Source organism: Bombus flavifrons, chromosome 9 (genome assembly GCF_040668555.2).
Source record: "Bombus flavifrons isolate JBK064 chromosome 9, iyBomFlav1_principal, whole genome shotgun sequence".
NCBI lineage: Eukaryota > Metazoa > Arthropoda > Insecta > Hymenoptera > Apidae > Bombus > Bombus flavifrons.
The window spans coordinates 9,023,581-9,041,483 of NC_138450.1; the positions used below are offsets into that span (position 1 = coordinate 9,023,581).

Consider the following 17,903-nt stretch of genomic DNA (forward strand, 5'->3'; position numbering starts at 1 on the left):
GAATGTAGTAGGTATAATTACCTGGAATAGCAATATCATCGACTGGCCGAACGTTTTGAAATTGTATACATCATCCAGTCCGCTCTTGTCTTTCACGTGCATGAAGAATGACATTCCAAAAATCGCGAAGATAAACATCACCAAAAACAGTAATAGGCAAATATTGAAGAGAGCTGGTAACGACATCGCCAGGGCGAAGAGAAGAGTTCGAATACCCTTAGCACCTTTCACGAGTCGAAGCACACGACCGACTTTTGCCACCCTTACTACACGGAGCAAGGTCGGCGATACGAAATATTTCTCGATAATATCGCTGAGAACCAGACCTAAAGGGAACACATATGCATTTTATTACAATAATCCTTAATAAGACAATAAAAAAGGATAAGATTTATGTGTCAACTAGATTAGGTTGTGCGATCTAGGTAAAGGCGGTGCTCTCTAAGTTGATAAGTGTTTTAAGTTCCATGCAACGGAAAATCTTTGCACACAGGATTACTAGTCTTATGAAACTTAATTCATTCATTGAATATAAAGTACGTGAAAAATTATGCGTTTCTAATTCTAATTTGATTTGTAAGCAATAATATTGCACAATGAATGATAACAAAGAGTTTCGTGAAAATAGTGTTTCTTATTTTGTTTTTTCAAGAAGAAGATTCAAGGTGTTTGATGCACGATTCAAGATTCAAAAAAAAAAAAAAAAAAAAAATAGATTAAAAAAAAACATGCATCATACAGTCCTAAGGACTATTATCCCTTGTTCTCTAATCTTTTCTTCTTGTTAGATCTGGCTATAAAAAAAATTAACATGCAGTTATAGATTGATCAAAAAAACAGAAACTTGATTAAAGCTCGATCACTCGTTAGATCACGCGGTGCTGTACAAGAAAAAAAAATGTATCATTGTCGTAGGTTTTCGTGTTAAGCATTCAAAAGTTTAAAGATGAGCAGACTAGCAACCGGTTACTCCTTTCTACGAAGACTAATTTGGAAAAAAATTCTCGTAATACAGACCCGCTCTTACCCGATTTTTTGACTAATGATCGTCTTTACATCAATCAACATGTGTAAATACCAGTCAAATACGACATTATATCAATATAAAAAGATACCAACAAATGTTTAACCATTAAAGCTGTTTAAATTATTAATTTAAGATTGAAAGTTTATTATGAAAAACCAGATATTAGACTTGTTAAAGTTTATTAGAAATATATGTAAAAAATAGATAAATAAATTGCGCAATCAAATGATAATGAATTAAGTTAAAAATCAAATTTTATGAATTTTTAAAATTAATATAAAAATATTTGGATATCGATCTGCTTTATAAATAAAGAGCTATAATGTTGCTTTTAATGACTGGACACATGTTCATAACCATGAGGAAACGGGGATTATACAGGATAGGAAAGACAGGATTACACATAACATCAATGTAAGGCTACGTAACATAATGACGCTGATCAGTCGTTGCAGCACACGTGAAATATTAATCCTGTACGCTTTCTTTTTTGCTAAGATGCTAAGTTTTGCGTGCAGTAGAGATAATGAATTGAACATGCTCATTTGCATCCTAATTAAAAAAAAAATGAAGAAGAGAGAGCTATGTTGTGTGATGAAAAAGCTAACAGGATTATCTTTTCCATTATCATGTATCAATTTCACGGGGGCCATACGACTGAACTAATCATTACATTACATTACCTAATATTGACAATATAACAACAACAAAATCAAAGAGGTTCCATGGCTCCTTGAAATAGTGGTAACGCAGAGCGAAGATCTTCATGAGACACTCGCTGGTGAATATCACAATGAATATCATGTTTAGATAGTCCAGAACATCGCTGAAAGTCTGAGTTTGTTGATAGTGGTCCAACGTCATCGTAAGCATATTCAGTCCGATGAACAACATGATTATCATATCGAACTTTTTGTCCGTCACTATTTCAAACACTATCGCCTGCGGCCTCCACTGAAAGACAAAATGTTTGCGTTAAAATAGAGGTTTTTTAACTGGAAAAAGAAAGTAGAAAAATTCGATAAGCACCTACTTTTTAATAAGCTATTCGGCTATCGAAATAGACATTCACTAAAGTCTTACAATTTGAAACATATAATTACCAAAATTTTACTTAAGATTTACTTAACTGTCAGAATTTTACAATACAACACAATGAATCGCTAAAATTTTAGAATTGGAAGTTCCCAATCAGTAGAATTTCAAAATTATAAATTCTCACTCACAGTAAAATTTCATAATTAAGAATTTCCTATTACTAAAATTTCACGACCAAAGACTCTTATTCTATAATTAAAAGTTGTTCACCGCCAAAACTTTACAATTAAGCACTTCCAACCCCTAAAGCTTTACAATTTAAGATGACTAATCACAGAAATTGCAATGTTCAAAATTCAACTATACACAAAATTTGATACAAATGGACTTAAGCACTGTAAAATAGATTATCAGATTATCAGATTGAGTTTCTAGGATCAAGAGAAGAATCGAAGAGGAAGAAATTTGCAAATATTCCAACAACATATTCTCTACATACTCTTGGACGTGGAATGGCTTTCAATGGTTTCTTGCTACCCATCTTTTTCATAGCGTTGTAATATTTCTTCTGGTCTTCCGTCATAAACATCTCGAGGGAACCACCCGCCTTTTTCTTCTGCTCGTTGAAGTTATCGATGATCACACCAATGAATAGATTAAGGGTAAAAAACGATCCGAATATAATGAAGAATACAAAATAGAAATACATGTAGATGTTTGTTTCACGAATTGGTTGTTTGTTGAGCTGTAGATACAAAAGAAAGATTAATTAAAGAATCAAACGATGATTGTTGATTAATTCAAGTTACAAACGATACACTCACCTCCCTGGAATCTATCGCGTCATTCATGATCTGAATCCATCCTTTAAACGTGGCCACTTGGAACAAGCACAGATAAGCCTTTCCTACATGGTCGAAATTCATCGGAGAATTCTCCCAGGTATAGTTCTCAGCCAAACAGGCGTTTCGGTCAGGGATTATTTCGTGGCTGAGTGTTGTTTTATTGGCATCTACGCACTGTAAAGAGAAAACGAATATAGTTAATTAAATAGAAAAATATACGCACGACGTTTGACGACCCTTTATTATCGCATATTTTTCAAGGTAAGCTGAAGGAAAAATAGGAACATTCTGCTACCTTTAATTTTCCGATATTGGCTTTCCGGGATGGACAATCGTGTTTCTGGCTCAAAATGCAAATGCCAAGTGCACTTGCAAAATCGGAACACGATCGCTCATCCTGAAGAAGCAATATCAAAATATCTCATCATCGTGAAAGTTTGAAATCCAAAGTACTTCTCTAATTTGTTTTGAATTACCAATACGATTCAATCGAAAGATTAATACTACCAGTTGTAAGTTGTTAAGCTATAAGAGCACTGTATAAGAGTGGAAATTGAATACTTATTTAGGAATGTTGAGTCGTAAGTAAATTTCCGGTCAATAAATTCTAAATAATTTAAGACGATGAAATAACTTTCCTTGATCAGATTTGAACACAAACATTTCTCAAATATGTTTCAAGCATTATGCTTAATTACAAAAACGCTTTTGAAATAATTACCTTGAAATATTTGCCGGCAAAAAGCTGTACACCCATAATGGCGAAGATTAACCAGAAGATAAGACACACCAGTAACACGTTGAAAATGGATGGAATGGCTTGAACCAAAGCGTTGACGACTACCTGTGAGACAAAACCGTTCGTTAAAGTATCTGAAAATCGGTCCAATAAATGTTTTTTCTTTTTTTTAATTCTGTTTCTCTATGTGCTTAAGTATGCGTTTCTATGCATCTCTACGCGTTTCTAAGTAAATGTCTACGCCGTGTGTTACGAATTCATCGTATGTGCAATGTAAATCTTGGATTCATATTTTGCGATAAAATAAACGAAAGGATAAAACACCGCGCGAAAACAAACAGGAATGTCGCATTATTATGTCGTATATAATTCGAACTTGATGAAAATTGATAAGAGTCCGAAAGAAATTCAATTGAATTTAATACGTCAGTGAAATTAGTCCTAGTCAATTTCTACGAAAAAAGGGAAAAGAATCTATTGTATAAAAATGTAATATCACATTCAAATGTTCAGCTTCATATAATTTTTATCTGAAAACAAGAAGCATGCAACATCGCTGCTCGATTTCGCCCGATTTTTCACGATTGCACAGGATCAAATCAGGAAACAGAGTCGATAAAATATCTTGGCTCATCTTTTTCGCAACAATATCTACGAAACGAGTCCAATCGAGTTTTCCCATGAATTTGTTCTCTTTCCTTTTTATGGAACAGTAAACCGAGGTAAACCCTGCATACTTACTTCAACACAATAATTATCACGTTCAATTTCGTACAACTACACCGCACGACATAGATTATATATATATATATATATATGTATACCAATGAAACACCGAAATCACAAGTCTCCAGACAAATTCAAACAGACAAAGAGAAAAAAGAATTCAAAAAGAAAAAAAAAAAAAAAGTAGAAGAGGAAGAATCACGGCGAACACAAGGAGTGCCTCTGCGTTCACGAAGTATAATATTCGCGAACCTCATGGAAATCAATAGACTTGTGAAACAAATTAAGAAGGAACAAAGTATCGCTTTGCCTGATCATTGATCGATGTGACGTATGGTGCATACTTAACGTTGCTTCGAGATCACGACTACAAGTGTGCACATAGAATTCACACGAGAAATAAACGAAAGCCAGCAGCAAGTGACGCACAAAGCATGTAACAGTGAAACATTCCATTCGATATATTCGATGCGTTTTGGCGTGCGAAAATTTTTAGCGTTCCTCAGCGGCAAGCAACAATCCCATGCAGAAATAGAAATAATATATAATATATATAATATATACTATCACATAGTAGGTTCATAGATTTTACGTGTTTATATATTATATATAATATATATATATTTATATATTTATATAGGTAGACAGATTATGCTGAAAATTAGTAGCTACGAACTACTGTATAATAAGATAGGGTAAGATAGTGTCAGGGCGTGGGCATGACAGTAACTCTACGCCCAGTATCTCAGCGACCTTGTATTACAGTTATGTAGAATCATTTTATGTCTGTAATGAGATATATAAACTGTTAAATTCATCCGAGAATGGTAAGTTACTAGTATGTTTGATGTAGGTATATAATACGTGTGTTGTTCGAGTATGTTGAGACCAGCTGTTTTCTAGATGAGGCACGTTTGTTTCAGGCTCGTTGAATTTCACAATAAGTATCTAAATACACCGCCGTTCGTAAATCTTGTCTAAACTTGTCATGGTTATTTTATTACTTACTAATTGAAAATGATTTAATCGAAGGATACGTTTCCGAGCTGTTCGATTTATTATCTGTCGACATCTATGCAGACAGGGTCATCGCCTATGCAGGCGTTGGTATCGCCGAGCTTTCCGTGGTTTTCTATGGAAGTTGTTAGGCTGATGAAGAGTAGAGTCCTTGATATTTTTCTAATTTCTTCGATAATTCAAACAATAACGAATAATCGTAGATGGTAAAATTTGTTTGAAATGATAATTTAAAAATATATAGTTTCGAGACTTTTCTACCAGATACACGTGCGAACATATTCTATGAAAAATAAGAATATAGTATAACCGTAACCGAAGCAATTCTGCTTATCTTCTCTTTCACTAATTTGTTGTTATTTGCATTTCTTAAATGACTTTTTTTACAAAGTATTTAGAAGCCTATATGTTTATACGGTATATTCTTTCGCTTCTTTATTACTTTGTTCTAGCACCGTTTGCTGGAAAAACACTTGGACACTTTGTACGTAAAATGAATACAAATCTATCGTTATATGTTTTTTCAAATGCCCATTTCGTTTTCACTCAGAATTGAGAATCTATTTCACGTTTTTGCCTAGATTTACTTTCAAATGGTACGTAATTGATGTTTGAAATATCTACAAAGTATTAGTCGTATCTTCTAAAGATATAAAGAACGTTTTATAAATTAGAACGAGAAAGACGCGAGAATGTCTTGGAAATCATTAATCGTTCTCGCTATTTTGTAGAAATCATATAAACAGGGTGTTGTCTCGAATTTACGAGAAGCGTTCGTCGATCCAAAATTTACGAACAGCAGCGTACGTGTGTCTCTAAGGTGCATATCTCGCGAGAATTATTCAATAAAGAACGAGTCTACGTGCCGTTCAAACATTCGCAGTTTTAAGCTCAAGTGCATTCGCGATCGCCCTACTTATGTTCACGTGCAAAAGGAATCGAGTCTTCGACACGGCGAGACCGAAGAGTTGTTTCGTTAATTTTTCGAATAACTAACAACAAAGTAAGTAACTATATTTTAATGCAACAAAACTAAACAAAATATTCCGTGTCATATGAAACTCAAATCGGCCTCTTTGTCGATTCTCGCCATGAAAGAAAAACGGTGCCGCCGTTAAACTGATTTTCTTCCTATTTTTTTCTTTTTTTTTTGTACATACTCATTTATTATTTTATTTGTTATTTTTATTATCATTATTATTTCATAAATGCTATCTCTAATTTTCTTCTAATTATCTTCGATAATTTTCTTGAACCACTGATATTGATAATTCTGTTAGAACGGCTAATAATTTTATTCGTTCTAGATAATTCGACGGCACCGAGAAAATTCAAATTGAAAATCTGGACGAATCGAAAATTGTCAACAAAGTTGGGCATTGTTTAATCAACGTAAGTCATAGCGTTAATTACCTAATGTTGATACTTTCGAAGAACGAATTTACAAAATCTGGAAGCCACTTTCGTTGTTACTTAACATTCCTATTAGACGCGCAATTTGTTTAATTATTATTTAGTATTCTTATCGCAAATAACTTCGAATAGTAAATATAGCAAGTCAAACACTCTCAGACAAGAGTCTCGCTATACTCTGCTTTTGATTCGACAAACCTTAACCGTATAGTTCTATCTTTGTTATTTGCTTCATCTAGTACAATTACTAATTATTTCTTGCGATATTACGCTGCAATAATCCAACATATTAAACAACAAATAACAAGTACTTTCTTCGCAAGAAATTTCTAATTACACAGTTCTAGATTACTCGTTTGTCATAGCAGAGATACTATTTTGTCTAAAAACTATCGTTATATCAAAATTATCCTATGATCGCGATATTTCTAACGACATATGCCCAACTCGGAAGCTCGATTCGCCCGCTAAAGAGAATGATCGATTCGGTCGGGAACATAATAAGAAAGTAATCGGCAAGGTCTGCTGAGACTGTGGGCTACATACCCGCATTCCCTGCATTCTAGACATCGCCCTGAGTGGCCTTAGGGCCCTTAGGGTCCTCATTGTTTTGAAGGCTTGGATCCCGCCAGCGCCACAGAGCGACGCTACGAAGTTAATGAGTGACACCTGCGAGCGAGAAACGAGAGCGGATCACAGCAACAGGTAGACAGGCTACTCGCGATACGAATTCATCATCATCATCATAATCATAATCATAATCATAATCATAATCATAATCATAATCATCATCATCATTATCATTATCATAATCAATAATCATTTCCAAACTTTCAAATACTAGAAAAATTTTAAGAGATAAGTAGAAACGGAAGAATAGAGAAAGAGAAGAAAATAGATAGCTAAAGAAAGGGTTAGGAGGAAATAGAGGTTGTTGGTTGACCGTCGACGCGTCAATTCGTGTTTTGTATGGTTTTAGTTTCATGTCTTATTTCTCTTTTTTTTTGTTTTGTTTTTTTCTGATCTCTCGATTTCCCGTCGATGGATCGAGGAGTCCATTGAAGCGGATTAAAGTAACACAGGAGTCCGTCCCATCTGTGGAAATCGTTCCATTTAAATAGTGTATGATACACATCGTAGATACAACAAATATCCAGAGCAGGGGGACGAAGACATTGAGAGAAACCAGATATGGCACACGTAGCGGTTCACAGTGAACAGAGAATGGACGTCGTGTCACCCCTGTTTGCGTACAATCCTTCGCTAAAAGGATGCTTTTTAATGCGTTACTGCGTTCTATTTAGCAATATCGTGGTTGTAAAAAGGAATTTTAGGAATTCGCTCAGTGCTTCTTACGATTCTAGGAATTTCGAAGAAATTAAAATGTATACAGTATTACGATAAGCTAATTTCTTCTAAGTTACGTAAGTGTTTATTTATCTGAAAGACGCGATTGTACGCATACAGACGAGAACGACCGACAATGCAGAGAGCAATGAATGAGTTGATGAGAGATATTTTCGGTTGCGAGCATGATAATCGGCTTCGTCCTGAAACAGATGAAAAGGTTCGTCATACCAGCAGTAACGACGCGCTAGGTACCAATTTTATATCGTCTGACCATTCGATATATTCTGATTGTTAAGAAGAGTCTTGCAATTAGAAAAGTACTTTGCATTTTCTTTCGATAGTTCGATAAAAGAATTAATTGACGTAGATGTAGAAGGTTTTTCTTCTTTCTAACAAAGCAGAAATTAAAAAGCGAAACAATTTGTTATTGCCACATATTTTCGTATTATTGATAGATATTCTAATAATAATATTCTACGTAATTTTTTAAATACGATCGTTGTTTCAGATTTTTGGGTGAAAAATTATATTCATAATGAGAATTCATATTATTTTTTCATTGTAACATCAATTGAACTGGTACCGTAGTGCGTTGTAACGTTGAAAAATCAAAATCCTGATGACCAAATTCCAAAATTACACGCGCATAATATATTACGTAGTACACACGCGTACATGAACACACAAGGAAGATTGTACATTACACACAAAGCAATATAATATGTATATGTATATAATGTATATATATATATAGTTTATATGTATAGATACACTGTACTTTGCACAACGATCACTGTGCCAAAAAAGACTGTTTAGGAAAGGCGTACATCGGCAGTAGCTAGTATGACAAAAACTCCAATATCAGTGCAGACACCAAGTAGAGACACCAGTGTACCTCTGCACACCGGAAAGCACACCACAGAGTACAAGGCTACGATCACTGTAGCGATCATGTCCTCTCTCGTCACTTTTCCCTCGGTTTTTACTTATTGTTCCCTTCTTTCTTTCTAATCGCTTTTTTCAGTTTTCTTTTTTGTCCTATCGACTCATTAAAAAACCAAAACCTCAGAACAAACGTGACGGATTAAAGATCAAAAAATTAATTTTTAAAAATACTACCATTAGATATTCATTTCTTTAAAACAGTTTATAAATTTTGAGAAAGTACGAAGACATTATCATTCAAATGATACTACGAGGATTAATGATTAATAGTAATATTATTAATTCTTTATTTATTACTATTACGTTGAGTAGTAAGACCACTCTTCATGTTATTAAAACGACACGTTAAGTGTTGTTACTTTATAGAATACTATCTGTCAAAAGAAGTATGCAACTTCTTTATTGGTTTTCTCTATAGATTTATATTTCTATTGGTAAAATTCAGATACACTTCTTAAACAATTTTTATAAATCAAACGTATATATTAGTGAAAGGTGAATGAACTTATTACTCGACTCAATAGTAACAAATTATGTATAAGAGAAAATTATCTGATTATAAAAGGAGCACTACTTACTCTTATAATATTATTTAAATAACAATGTCTCTTATTCAAATTAGAATTCTCCAAAAATATCATAGAAAATTCCTTGATACTGTCACAAAGATTAATTTCTTTTAAACTCCGAAAATTAAAAAGGAAAAGTCAATTAACAAGCTCAAAACTTGCAACAAAGCTACACTTAAATTCCACAAAAAATATTTTGTACACTATATTTCAGTTTCATAAAATGATAAAATAATAATCCGTCAGATTTGCACGATCATACAAAGGTCGTCGTATCACCGGATGAGGCTGCTCTTTCTCAGTTTTTTTTTTGCTTCTCGTCGACCGATGACTTACTCTCATGCCCTCCCATCGTGACACGGCTCGTAAAGGCCTCAAGGCCCTCAGTGTTCTCATGGAACGGAAGGCCGGGATGTCGGCGGCGCCTGCCCAGATGGCGCCCAAGTTGATCAGTGAGAGCTATCATCATCATCAAATATCGATCAGATGGAACGTGACACATGACACATGAGATATACGTTATTATACGTAGACGAGTTTGTACTACAGTAATCCACCACGAGGGAGTTTCCATGCTGAGCTCTTCCGCTTTGTGAACTGACTTTTTGGGTGGTTGGGAGGAGGAGAAGAAGAAGAAGGTGGAGGGCACACTTCGTCATTCAGAGAAACTTGAAGATGGGGAACTTTTGTTTCTTTTTTGTTTTTTGGAACAAGTTTACAAAATCTTTGATTCCTGGAAGAAATCTCAAGCGTTGCATGCTTTTAAAGAAAGTTTCTTTCAGAGTTTCTGTTTTCTTGTATTTAAAGACTCCTCATCCTCTCTCTAATCATTTTGATATCCTTGTCTTATACAAAGTTGTTAAGACGATTGTTCAAGGTATAATGGACTTTGTATAAGAGATTTTTCTATGGATTTTATTGTAAGCTTGTTTCTGGTTGGGGAACGTAAACGAAGTTTAGCTGTGATATGAACTAAATTATTAAGTAGATTAGAGACATTTTATAAAAATATGAATTATAAAAGTATTTCCTTTTTGCGTTAAAAATAGAAATTAAAGACACTACTTTTTGGAGATAATCTAATATAACATCCTTCATGTGAGTAATCGTTATCTTATTAACTTATTTTATAAAAAATCTGAATAGAAATTATTAAACATCTTTTCTTATTATCCTTTTTTTCTTGAACGAGAGATTACGCACATTTAGATCATAAAACTACATGAGATATATAAGAGAATTGTCTGAATAAATATGACTTACCATGACAATGATGAAATCAAGCCAGCACCAAGCGTTCGTGAAGTACTTTTTGAAGCCGAGAGCCAACCATTTGATTAACATTTCGAGGAAGAAAATCACAGTAAATATTCGGTCCATGTAGTATAAGATATCTTGCAGAATGGGTCGTTGTTGAAGATGCACATCTTCCAAGGCCTAAACATCACACAACGCATTTTCAATTATAATCTATATATCTTTAAAATTCATGAAGTAAAAGAATATAATCAGATGATAATAAAACAATAATAAAAAATAATTTAAAAAAGACAAGAAAAACAATAAAGAAGAATGAGATGTATGAAATGTACTTACGAGAGCCATACTACTCAAAAGGATCATCAAAATGACGGCAGTCTCAAAATACTTGTTCTCAATTAGTTGGAAGGTCTTCAGTCTCAAATTGGCCCAACCCTGCCAAAATGGAGCGTCATCGTCACCAGCTAAGAACGGGAATTTCTTGTAACAATTTTCTGGACAACAGTCAGCCGGATAGTCGGATTCGATGGGATCTTCGTCTGCTTGGATAATTGCATCCCCTAGGACGCCTTCTCCCTCCTCCCCCTCTTCTCCAAGATCTTGGAAACATAAATTTTCGTTTTAAAAGGAACAATAATGATCATAATAATTATAACGATTAATGAAATATTGGCCAGATTGGTAAGTAAGTATGTATTTATTTACAGAATTATTAATTACTAGACTGTGAATGTCTATGCATTTATGAAGAATTTAAAAACGTAAAAATGCACAGAATGCATATAATATGTGAAGATATATGAAACATTCAAGATATACTCCAAATATACAGTATAATATAACGAAATAAGTATTCTGTTTACTCAGTTGTGTTGGTAAAAATATGAATTTGCATAAACATTGAATTACTAATTATCTGTACTTAGTATATTTTTTTAGAACATTTCAATATCTTACCTTCTTCTTGTTCCAGGTCTTCCTTACTCGCATCCTTCTTTTCTTCCCCATCCAACGAGTCCATACTTCCCTTATGACTTTCGTCCTTGAACGCTCTATTCTTGTGGCTGCCATATGATTTATTACTGCACAAAGGGTACCAGAAAAAAAAGAAAGAAGAGACAAACACGTATGTAATCAACTCAATTTTCCACCGAAAGAATTATCTTCAACAATAACTGACAATAACTAAAATCTAAAAATAAATTCACCTGATGGTATCATCCTCGTTCTGATTAATATAATCGTTGTCCAGCCTGTAGTCACGATGGTTTATCGAATTTGCTATAACTTTGCTGTTGTTCATGCACAGTTTACCCTTCTTCAATTTATTCTTTAGGTCTCCTTTGAAAAAATAAATATTGTCTCACTTAATTATCAACAAAATTATCAACAAAATAGTATAAACTTAACTCTTTTTCATTGAAGGCTGAATCATTGTTATTACGATGATCCAACATTTTATTTTTCAGGGTAAAGCGAACAGAAAATAAAATAAAAAGCCTTTCGTTCTCAAAAGATGCGATTAGTCCTTCTTCTAATAAATTAGAAGATTTTTTTTTTATAAAAAATAGTATAATAATATATCCTATTCTGTATTTTCTATTGTATACATATATATCATGTTGTAATTGCAGATGTTCTCCAACAGAAGTTATGCGATGACCTAATAGTCTGATAGAATATTAATACGTAAATGTAACTTTCAATTATAAAATAATAAACATGAAATATCTGTATGAGTCAAAATTGATCCAGCCTTCACTTTGCAGGGGTTTAACACTTGAAAGATTGAGTAGAATCGAAGAAAAATGCTCGATGACTGGATGGAGGAAATATTCGTTTTCCTCGATACGCTTACCATGGATGGTAAATTCCATTCCATCTCCGATAGCAACTTCGAGTTGGTTTATCTCCTTGGCACTCTTTTTATCTCTATACGCATCCAGCTCTCCATCTGCAAGATCTAGGTCCCCATCGCGATCAATTCCATCTGCACAGTCATATAAAATCTCTAACCCGCCCTTATCAGAATCATTTCGTCAAAAAATATTTATCTGTATCGGACAGAGTAACTGACGTGATTTTCATCGAGTAAGCAATTCGTAAACTATGAAGTCGTCGATTTTCTATTGTCGATCCGAAAATATTTAAGAAGAAGAAAAAAAAAAATAGAAAAAATATTGTACTCTATTTTGATCTTTCTTTTCTTTTTTTTTTTCTTAATAGAATTTTTGTTTCGTCGTTTTTGTTCATGCAATATTCTCGTGTCTAGCCTCGTTACGACGTTGTACTAATTGTAAGATGCTATAATTAAACGACGGTGTACAAGTGTGACTAATTTTAATACGCGATACATGATGGATTATATTGTAGTTTAATTGTTAGTATTTAATATTAGGTCAGAATCGAAGAAGGTATAATTGTCTTTTTCTTTTCCTTTGTTGCAAAATATTAATAATAAGCAGAAGTTGTAAAACAGAAGAAAATACAACAATCTTTTGCTTGAAAACATAATGCAAAAATTTACGAGCAATTAATTTACGTAAATTGTAATAGAATTTTGATTTCTAACGTTCGTTGTTATATTATATGATTAGTGTTATATACAGGGTGTCGTAAAATAAAGTCACATAAAATGATCATCGAATAGTAAGTCGTATAGAGTTGACATCTTCCTTTCAATACTATTGAAAATATAATCTCCAGTTTTGTAATATACATATAACATTTAAAATAATATTACCACACGTTATTAGTAATTTAATATTGTCATTTGATATTCTTGCAATATTAGTAGAAAAATTTCTTTACATGTAACACAGAAACAAGTTTGATAATAAAAGAAATGACATTTTACAGGTAAAGCCACTTTTGAGAAAGGAAAATTGACATAATCTATAATTTGTCAATTTAAAAACTATGTAACTACTATTGGAATTATTATGTAAAAGAGATCAAATTATATATAAAGTATAGCAATTAAACGATTCATATATGTATTTATTAATCATCTAATTAATTATTGATTATCATATACGATTTGTAGAGTTTGAGATTCATACGCATTAATTTTTATGATTCATACATTGTATGGTCTATGAACTCTTCTCTTTTTCTATATTTTTTTGCTACTAATAAATATTTAGTGAAAATTATTTTGAGACACCCAGTATATAAATCAGATACAATTCGAGCCCATTTTCTGGATCTCAATAATATTCATTGCATATTTGCGATTAATCTAGATTTTTTACCACACAATCTCTGAAAATCAGATCAATCCAAATGTATCGCGCGATGCTGCAAAATCTACACTCGATCTTATTCGATAATTTTGAAGCGATGATTGATTTTATCGGGAGATGAGACGTTTACTTTCTCCAACGTGAAAATAATAGGCAAAGCAACGTATAACTGCCAGGCTAATCAGCGAAGCAAAAATTAATCTATCCTATTCCTGTCCTCTTTATTCTCTCTCCCTTTCTCTCCCTTTCTCTCTCTCTCTTTCTCTCTGTCATTTTTAATTCGTGGAAGAAACGTAGAAAAATAGCGAACCGATTGAGAACTCTGCATTAAAAAGATAAAAGAAAAGAAGAGGATCACCAGTCAACGTACTCTGTCGTTTGTCGCGAACAAATTAGAAAAAAAAAGAAAATATTGTAATAATTAAAAAGCACCAAATCTAAAAGAGATCAATAAAATATTAAAAAGAAAAGGATTGATCTCGCTAACTATTTTCGCGCTGTTTTCCTTCATTTCGTAATTTTCCATTTTAATAAAAGAATATTTCTTTTTGTCCGTTTCGTCGACTGGCAGCGAAATAAAAGAACTTAAAGAAATAAAATGGTTGTTCTTTTTTCGTTTAAAGTGAAAAGCAGAACTGAAAAACAGTGCCACGAACTACACAGCGCACACAGCAAGCGATCTGATTGGATATAAACCTTCTTTCCAACTGTTGGACGGTCCCTCACCTGGCGCCTGATCGGATATCTGATTGGTGAGTTTGGCTCGCATCATTTTAGCAAGATAAAGGACATTTCGCTTGATCCACTTAATAAATCGTGCTATTCGATCGATCGCCTCCGCGATCTTGTTCGTATCGTTGTCCGCGGTCGGCGCCGATAGATTCGACGAACCGAAGTTGCTCAGCAACAAAGCCAAGAAGAGATTCAGCACCTGTTCGTTTGCACATCAAACAATTTTCATTTCGTTGTTTCTATCTTCAGATGATAAGGAAGACCATTGGTTTAGTTGATATGATGTTTTAAGAAAGGAAGTGGCAGCTAAACTTTTAAGGTTTAATCTTTAGGGTTGACCGTGTTAAAATAGGAAGATTGAAGGGTTGTTTTTTGATAAAAGAAGTAGGATTCTATTTAGGGAATTCTAAATTAAATGTATTGGAAATATTGAAAGATACTTTGATTTTGAAAATGAATGTGCTTTAGGGCGTTTATGTTAAATTTAAGAAATTATACAAGAGCTTGATCTTGATAAAGAATGCAGAATCCTTTTGCAAAGGATGTTGGTAATTGCGTTGGAAAATATATACATGCTCTTTATGAAGGAAGCGAAGGATTCTTTGGTTTGAGAATGGATATGTATCTTAATTTTTCAGAGATGAAATGTTAAATTCGAAACACCAAATAATTGGAAGAATTTAATCTTTTGATAAGGATATGTTGAAAAAAGATAGAATTGAATTTCTAGAACATATTTTGAAAATGTGTGTATGTTGAATTGAAGAAATTGAAAAAAGAAAAAAAGAGAAAAAGGTGAAGAATATTGTAAGGAAGGCGAATAATGATTTAAAAGATCTAGTTTGCTAGGACACTAATATGAAGAATTAATGACTTTTCTTAAAGATGAAATTTTAGATCTGCTTGAAAAAATACAGTGTCGTTGCCGATTCTTTGTTAGTAAATTTCTTTTCCTCAGTCTTCAGTTTTTTCAGTTCAACATACTTTGTAAGATTAAGCCTGAAACTAGAAATTCGTGAGCAGTTACAAATGTTACAAATTATCACTGAAAATAAGCTTCCATATAATTTATTAAACCTCGTTTAAGAATTAATAAGAAGAAAATAGAGGGATATTAGACAAACCTTGTGAAGAGTAATTTAATAATTGAAAGTAATTTAGTATCATAATTACTTAATAACCGTAAGGCTCGTTAAATATACTTACAACCAGATTACCGATGACAACAGTAGCCAGAAAGAATGGTATGCAAGAGACGTCGCCCACAAGCATACAATCCCACATAGACTCGATCCACTCTCCACAGAGTACGCGAAACACGATCATGAACGAATGCATAAAATCAGTGAAATTCCATCTCGGTAGATCTCCATCGGGGAACCGATCAACGTTGTCCGTATAGTTCTTTCCAAACAGTTGCATACCCATCACGGCGAAAATGAAGATAATGATACATAACACGAACGTCAGGTTACCCAGCGCGCCTACTGTTCTGCCCATGATGGAGATTAGCAGATTCAACGTAGGCCACGACTTCGCCAGTTTAAACACTCTTAACTGGAAACAGAATGATTATTTAGTACTTTTTATTATAATTTGTTAAATGAAAGTAAAAAGAAAAATATAATAGATTCTTCATTGTTCTTATTATTCACATTATACAATATATTATTTCTTTCTTTCTTTATCTATGTAAAAATAGATGCTTGGTATTTTCAGGATATTTTATATCGAAATTGCTTTACAAATAATACAAATACATGAAATGACTTACCAATCTGAACGATCGCAATACGGAGAGACCTTGGACACCTTCTAATCCCAACTCCAGAAGCGAAAGAGCGACGATAATGAAGTCGAAAATATTCCATCCTTCTTGAAAGTAATATTTCGGACTCATTGCTATCAGTTTCAGCGTTGCCTCGATACCGAATGTTGCCGTGAAGAACTACAAATATAAAAAAGAATAATATTATAAGTGGACAACGATATTATTCATCTAAAGGATCAAGAATAAAATAATCTCTTCAAAATTATAAAATATCTAAATAGGTACTTTATAAACGAATTAAAATTTTGTTACACATAGGATATATGTTCAAAAGCCATGTTACTTACGTAGTTTCCTGTCTTGAGCACTTTTTCCATATCCTTGTCCATATCGTGATGATCGAGCGCCATGAACAATGTATTGACGACGATACAAAGGGTGATGAACAACTCTACGAATGGATCGAACACCACAAGAGACACGTATTTTTGAAACTCAAGCCACAACCAGCAACAATCCCACACGCAGAAGATATCGATGCAACGCAGCACCGCGGCCAACAATTTGTCCTTAAACTTTGGCCCTTCTTCATCGTCGTCTGTCGGAAAGTAATAGGTCGAAACTGTAACGCGTGTTAGTAATTTTGTCTGGCACCACTCTTTTTGGGGAAAGAGGTTTTCTCGTTCTTTCACAAGCTTGCATAGTCTTTTATTATACATTCCTTTTGTTTTCTTTATAAATTCTTTTTAGACCACAGATTATCAAATACGAGAAACAGGCAGGTGTGTTTATATATCATAGCAAAACAGAACCAAAAACGAAAGGAAAAGAACAAAATTCAGAATACAGGAACACTACAGACCTTTCCTAAAAGCAAAGAAAAAGAGAAGAGAAAATAAAAATGGCGCGCATTCAAAGCGTTTTACGTGAATGTGCAGGCAGCAAGAACACGCTCAGCCCAAAAGCTGTGTGCAAGAGTGTTGTAAACAGAAAAATCGAAGCGGCCAAGTGGAGAATAAAAGTGCTGCATGAGTTGCTATGCGGAGGAAAGGGATGAGAACAAGTTCAAATAAAATTCTTGGACGTTCAAAATGTAATTAATCCTCAGTTGGTGGAACATAGTACTGGTAGAATGGAATAAATTGAATTTTAAGAAATTAGGATAAAAGAAACGTGCTATATATAATTTTCAAAAGACCTACTCAAATTCACAAACGTAATCTCCT

The 17,903-nt window shown here is 33.5% G+C and overlaps 1 protein-coding gene across 32 annotated transcripts in view; it reads right to left on the reverse strand.

Moving 5' to 3' along the window:
- Positions 1–17,903, reverse strand: part of para (sodium voltage-gated channel paralytic) — a 69,632-nt gene that overhangs the window by 8,210 nt on the left and 43,519 nt on the right. For 4 of the 32 annotated variants that reach the window (XM_069119827.1, XM_069119857.1, XM_069119854.1 and 1 more), the window contains 15 exons: positions 17,025–17,275; positions 16,681–16,854; positions 16,113–16,463; positions 14,871–15,105; positions 12,788–12,919; positions 12,138–12,270; positions 11,887–12,011; positions 11,266–11,528; positions 10,933–11,106; positions 7,352–7,474; positions 3,632–3,754; positions 2,890–3,084; positions 2,565–2,810; positions 1,711–1,981; positions 22–326 (listed from right to left, as the gene is read on the reverse strand). In XM_069119827.1, coding sequence (XP_068975928.1) covers positions 22–326; positions 1,711–1,981; positions 2,565–2,810; positions 2,890–3,084; positions 3,632–3,754; positions 7,352–7,474; positions 10,933–11,106; positions 11,266–11,528; positions 11,887–12,011; positions 12,138–12,270; positions 12,788–12,919; positions 14,871–15,105; positions 16,113–16,463; positions 16,681–16,854; positions 17,025–17,275 — 3,101 coding nt within the window. Of the gene's footprint in view, positions 1–21; positions 327–1,710; positions 1,982–2,564; positions 2,811–2,889; positions 3,085–3,631; positions 3,755–7,351; positions 7,475–10,005; positions 10,129–10,932; positions 11,107–11,265; positions 11,529–11,886; positions 12,012–12,137; positions 12,271–12,787; positions 12,920–14,870; positions 15,106–16,112; positions 16,464–16,680; positions 16,855–17,024; positions 17,300–17,903 lie in introns of all 32 variants that reach the window. The other 28 variants (XM_069119847.1, XM_069119856.1, XM_069119825.1 and 25 more) reach the window with 13 other exon arrangements.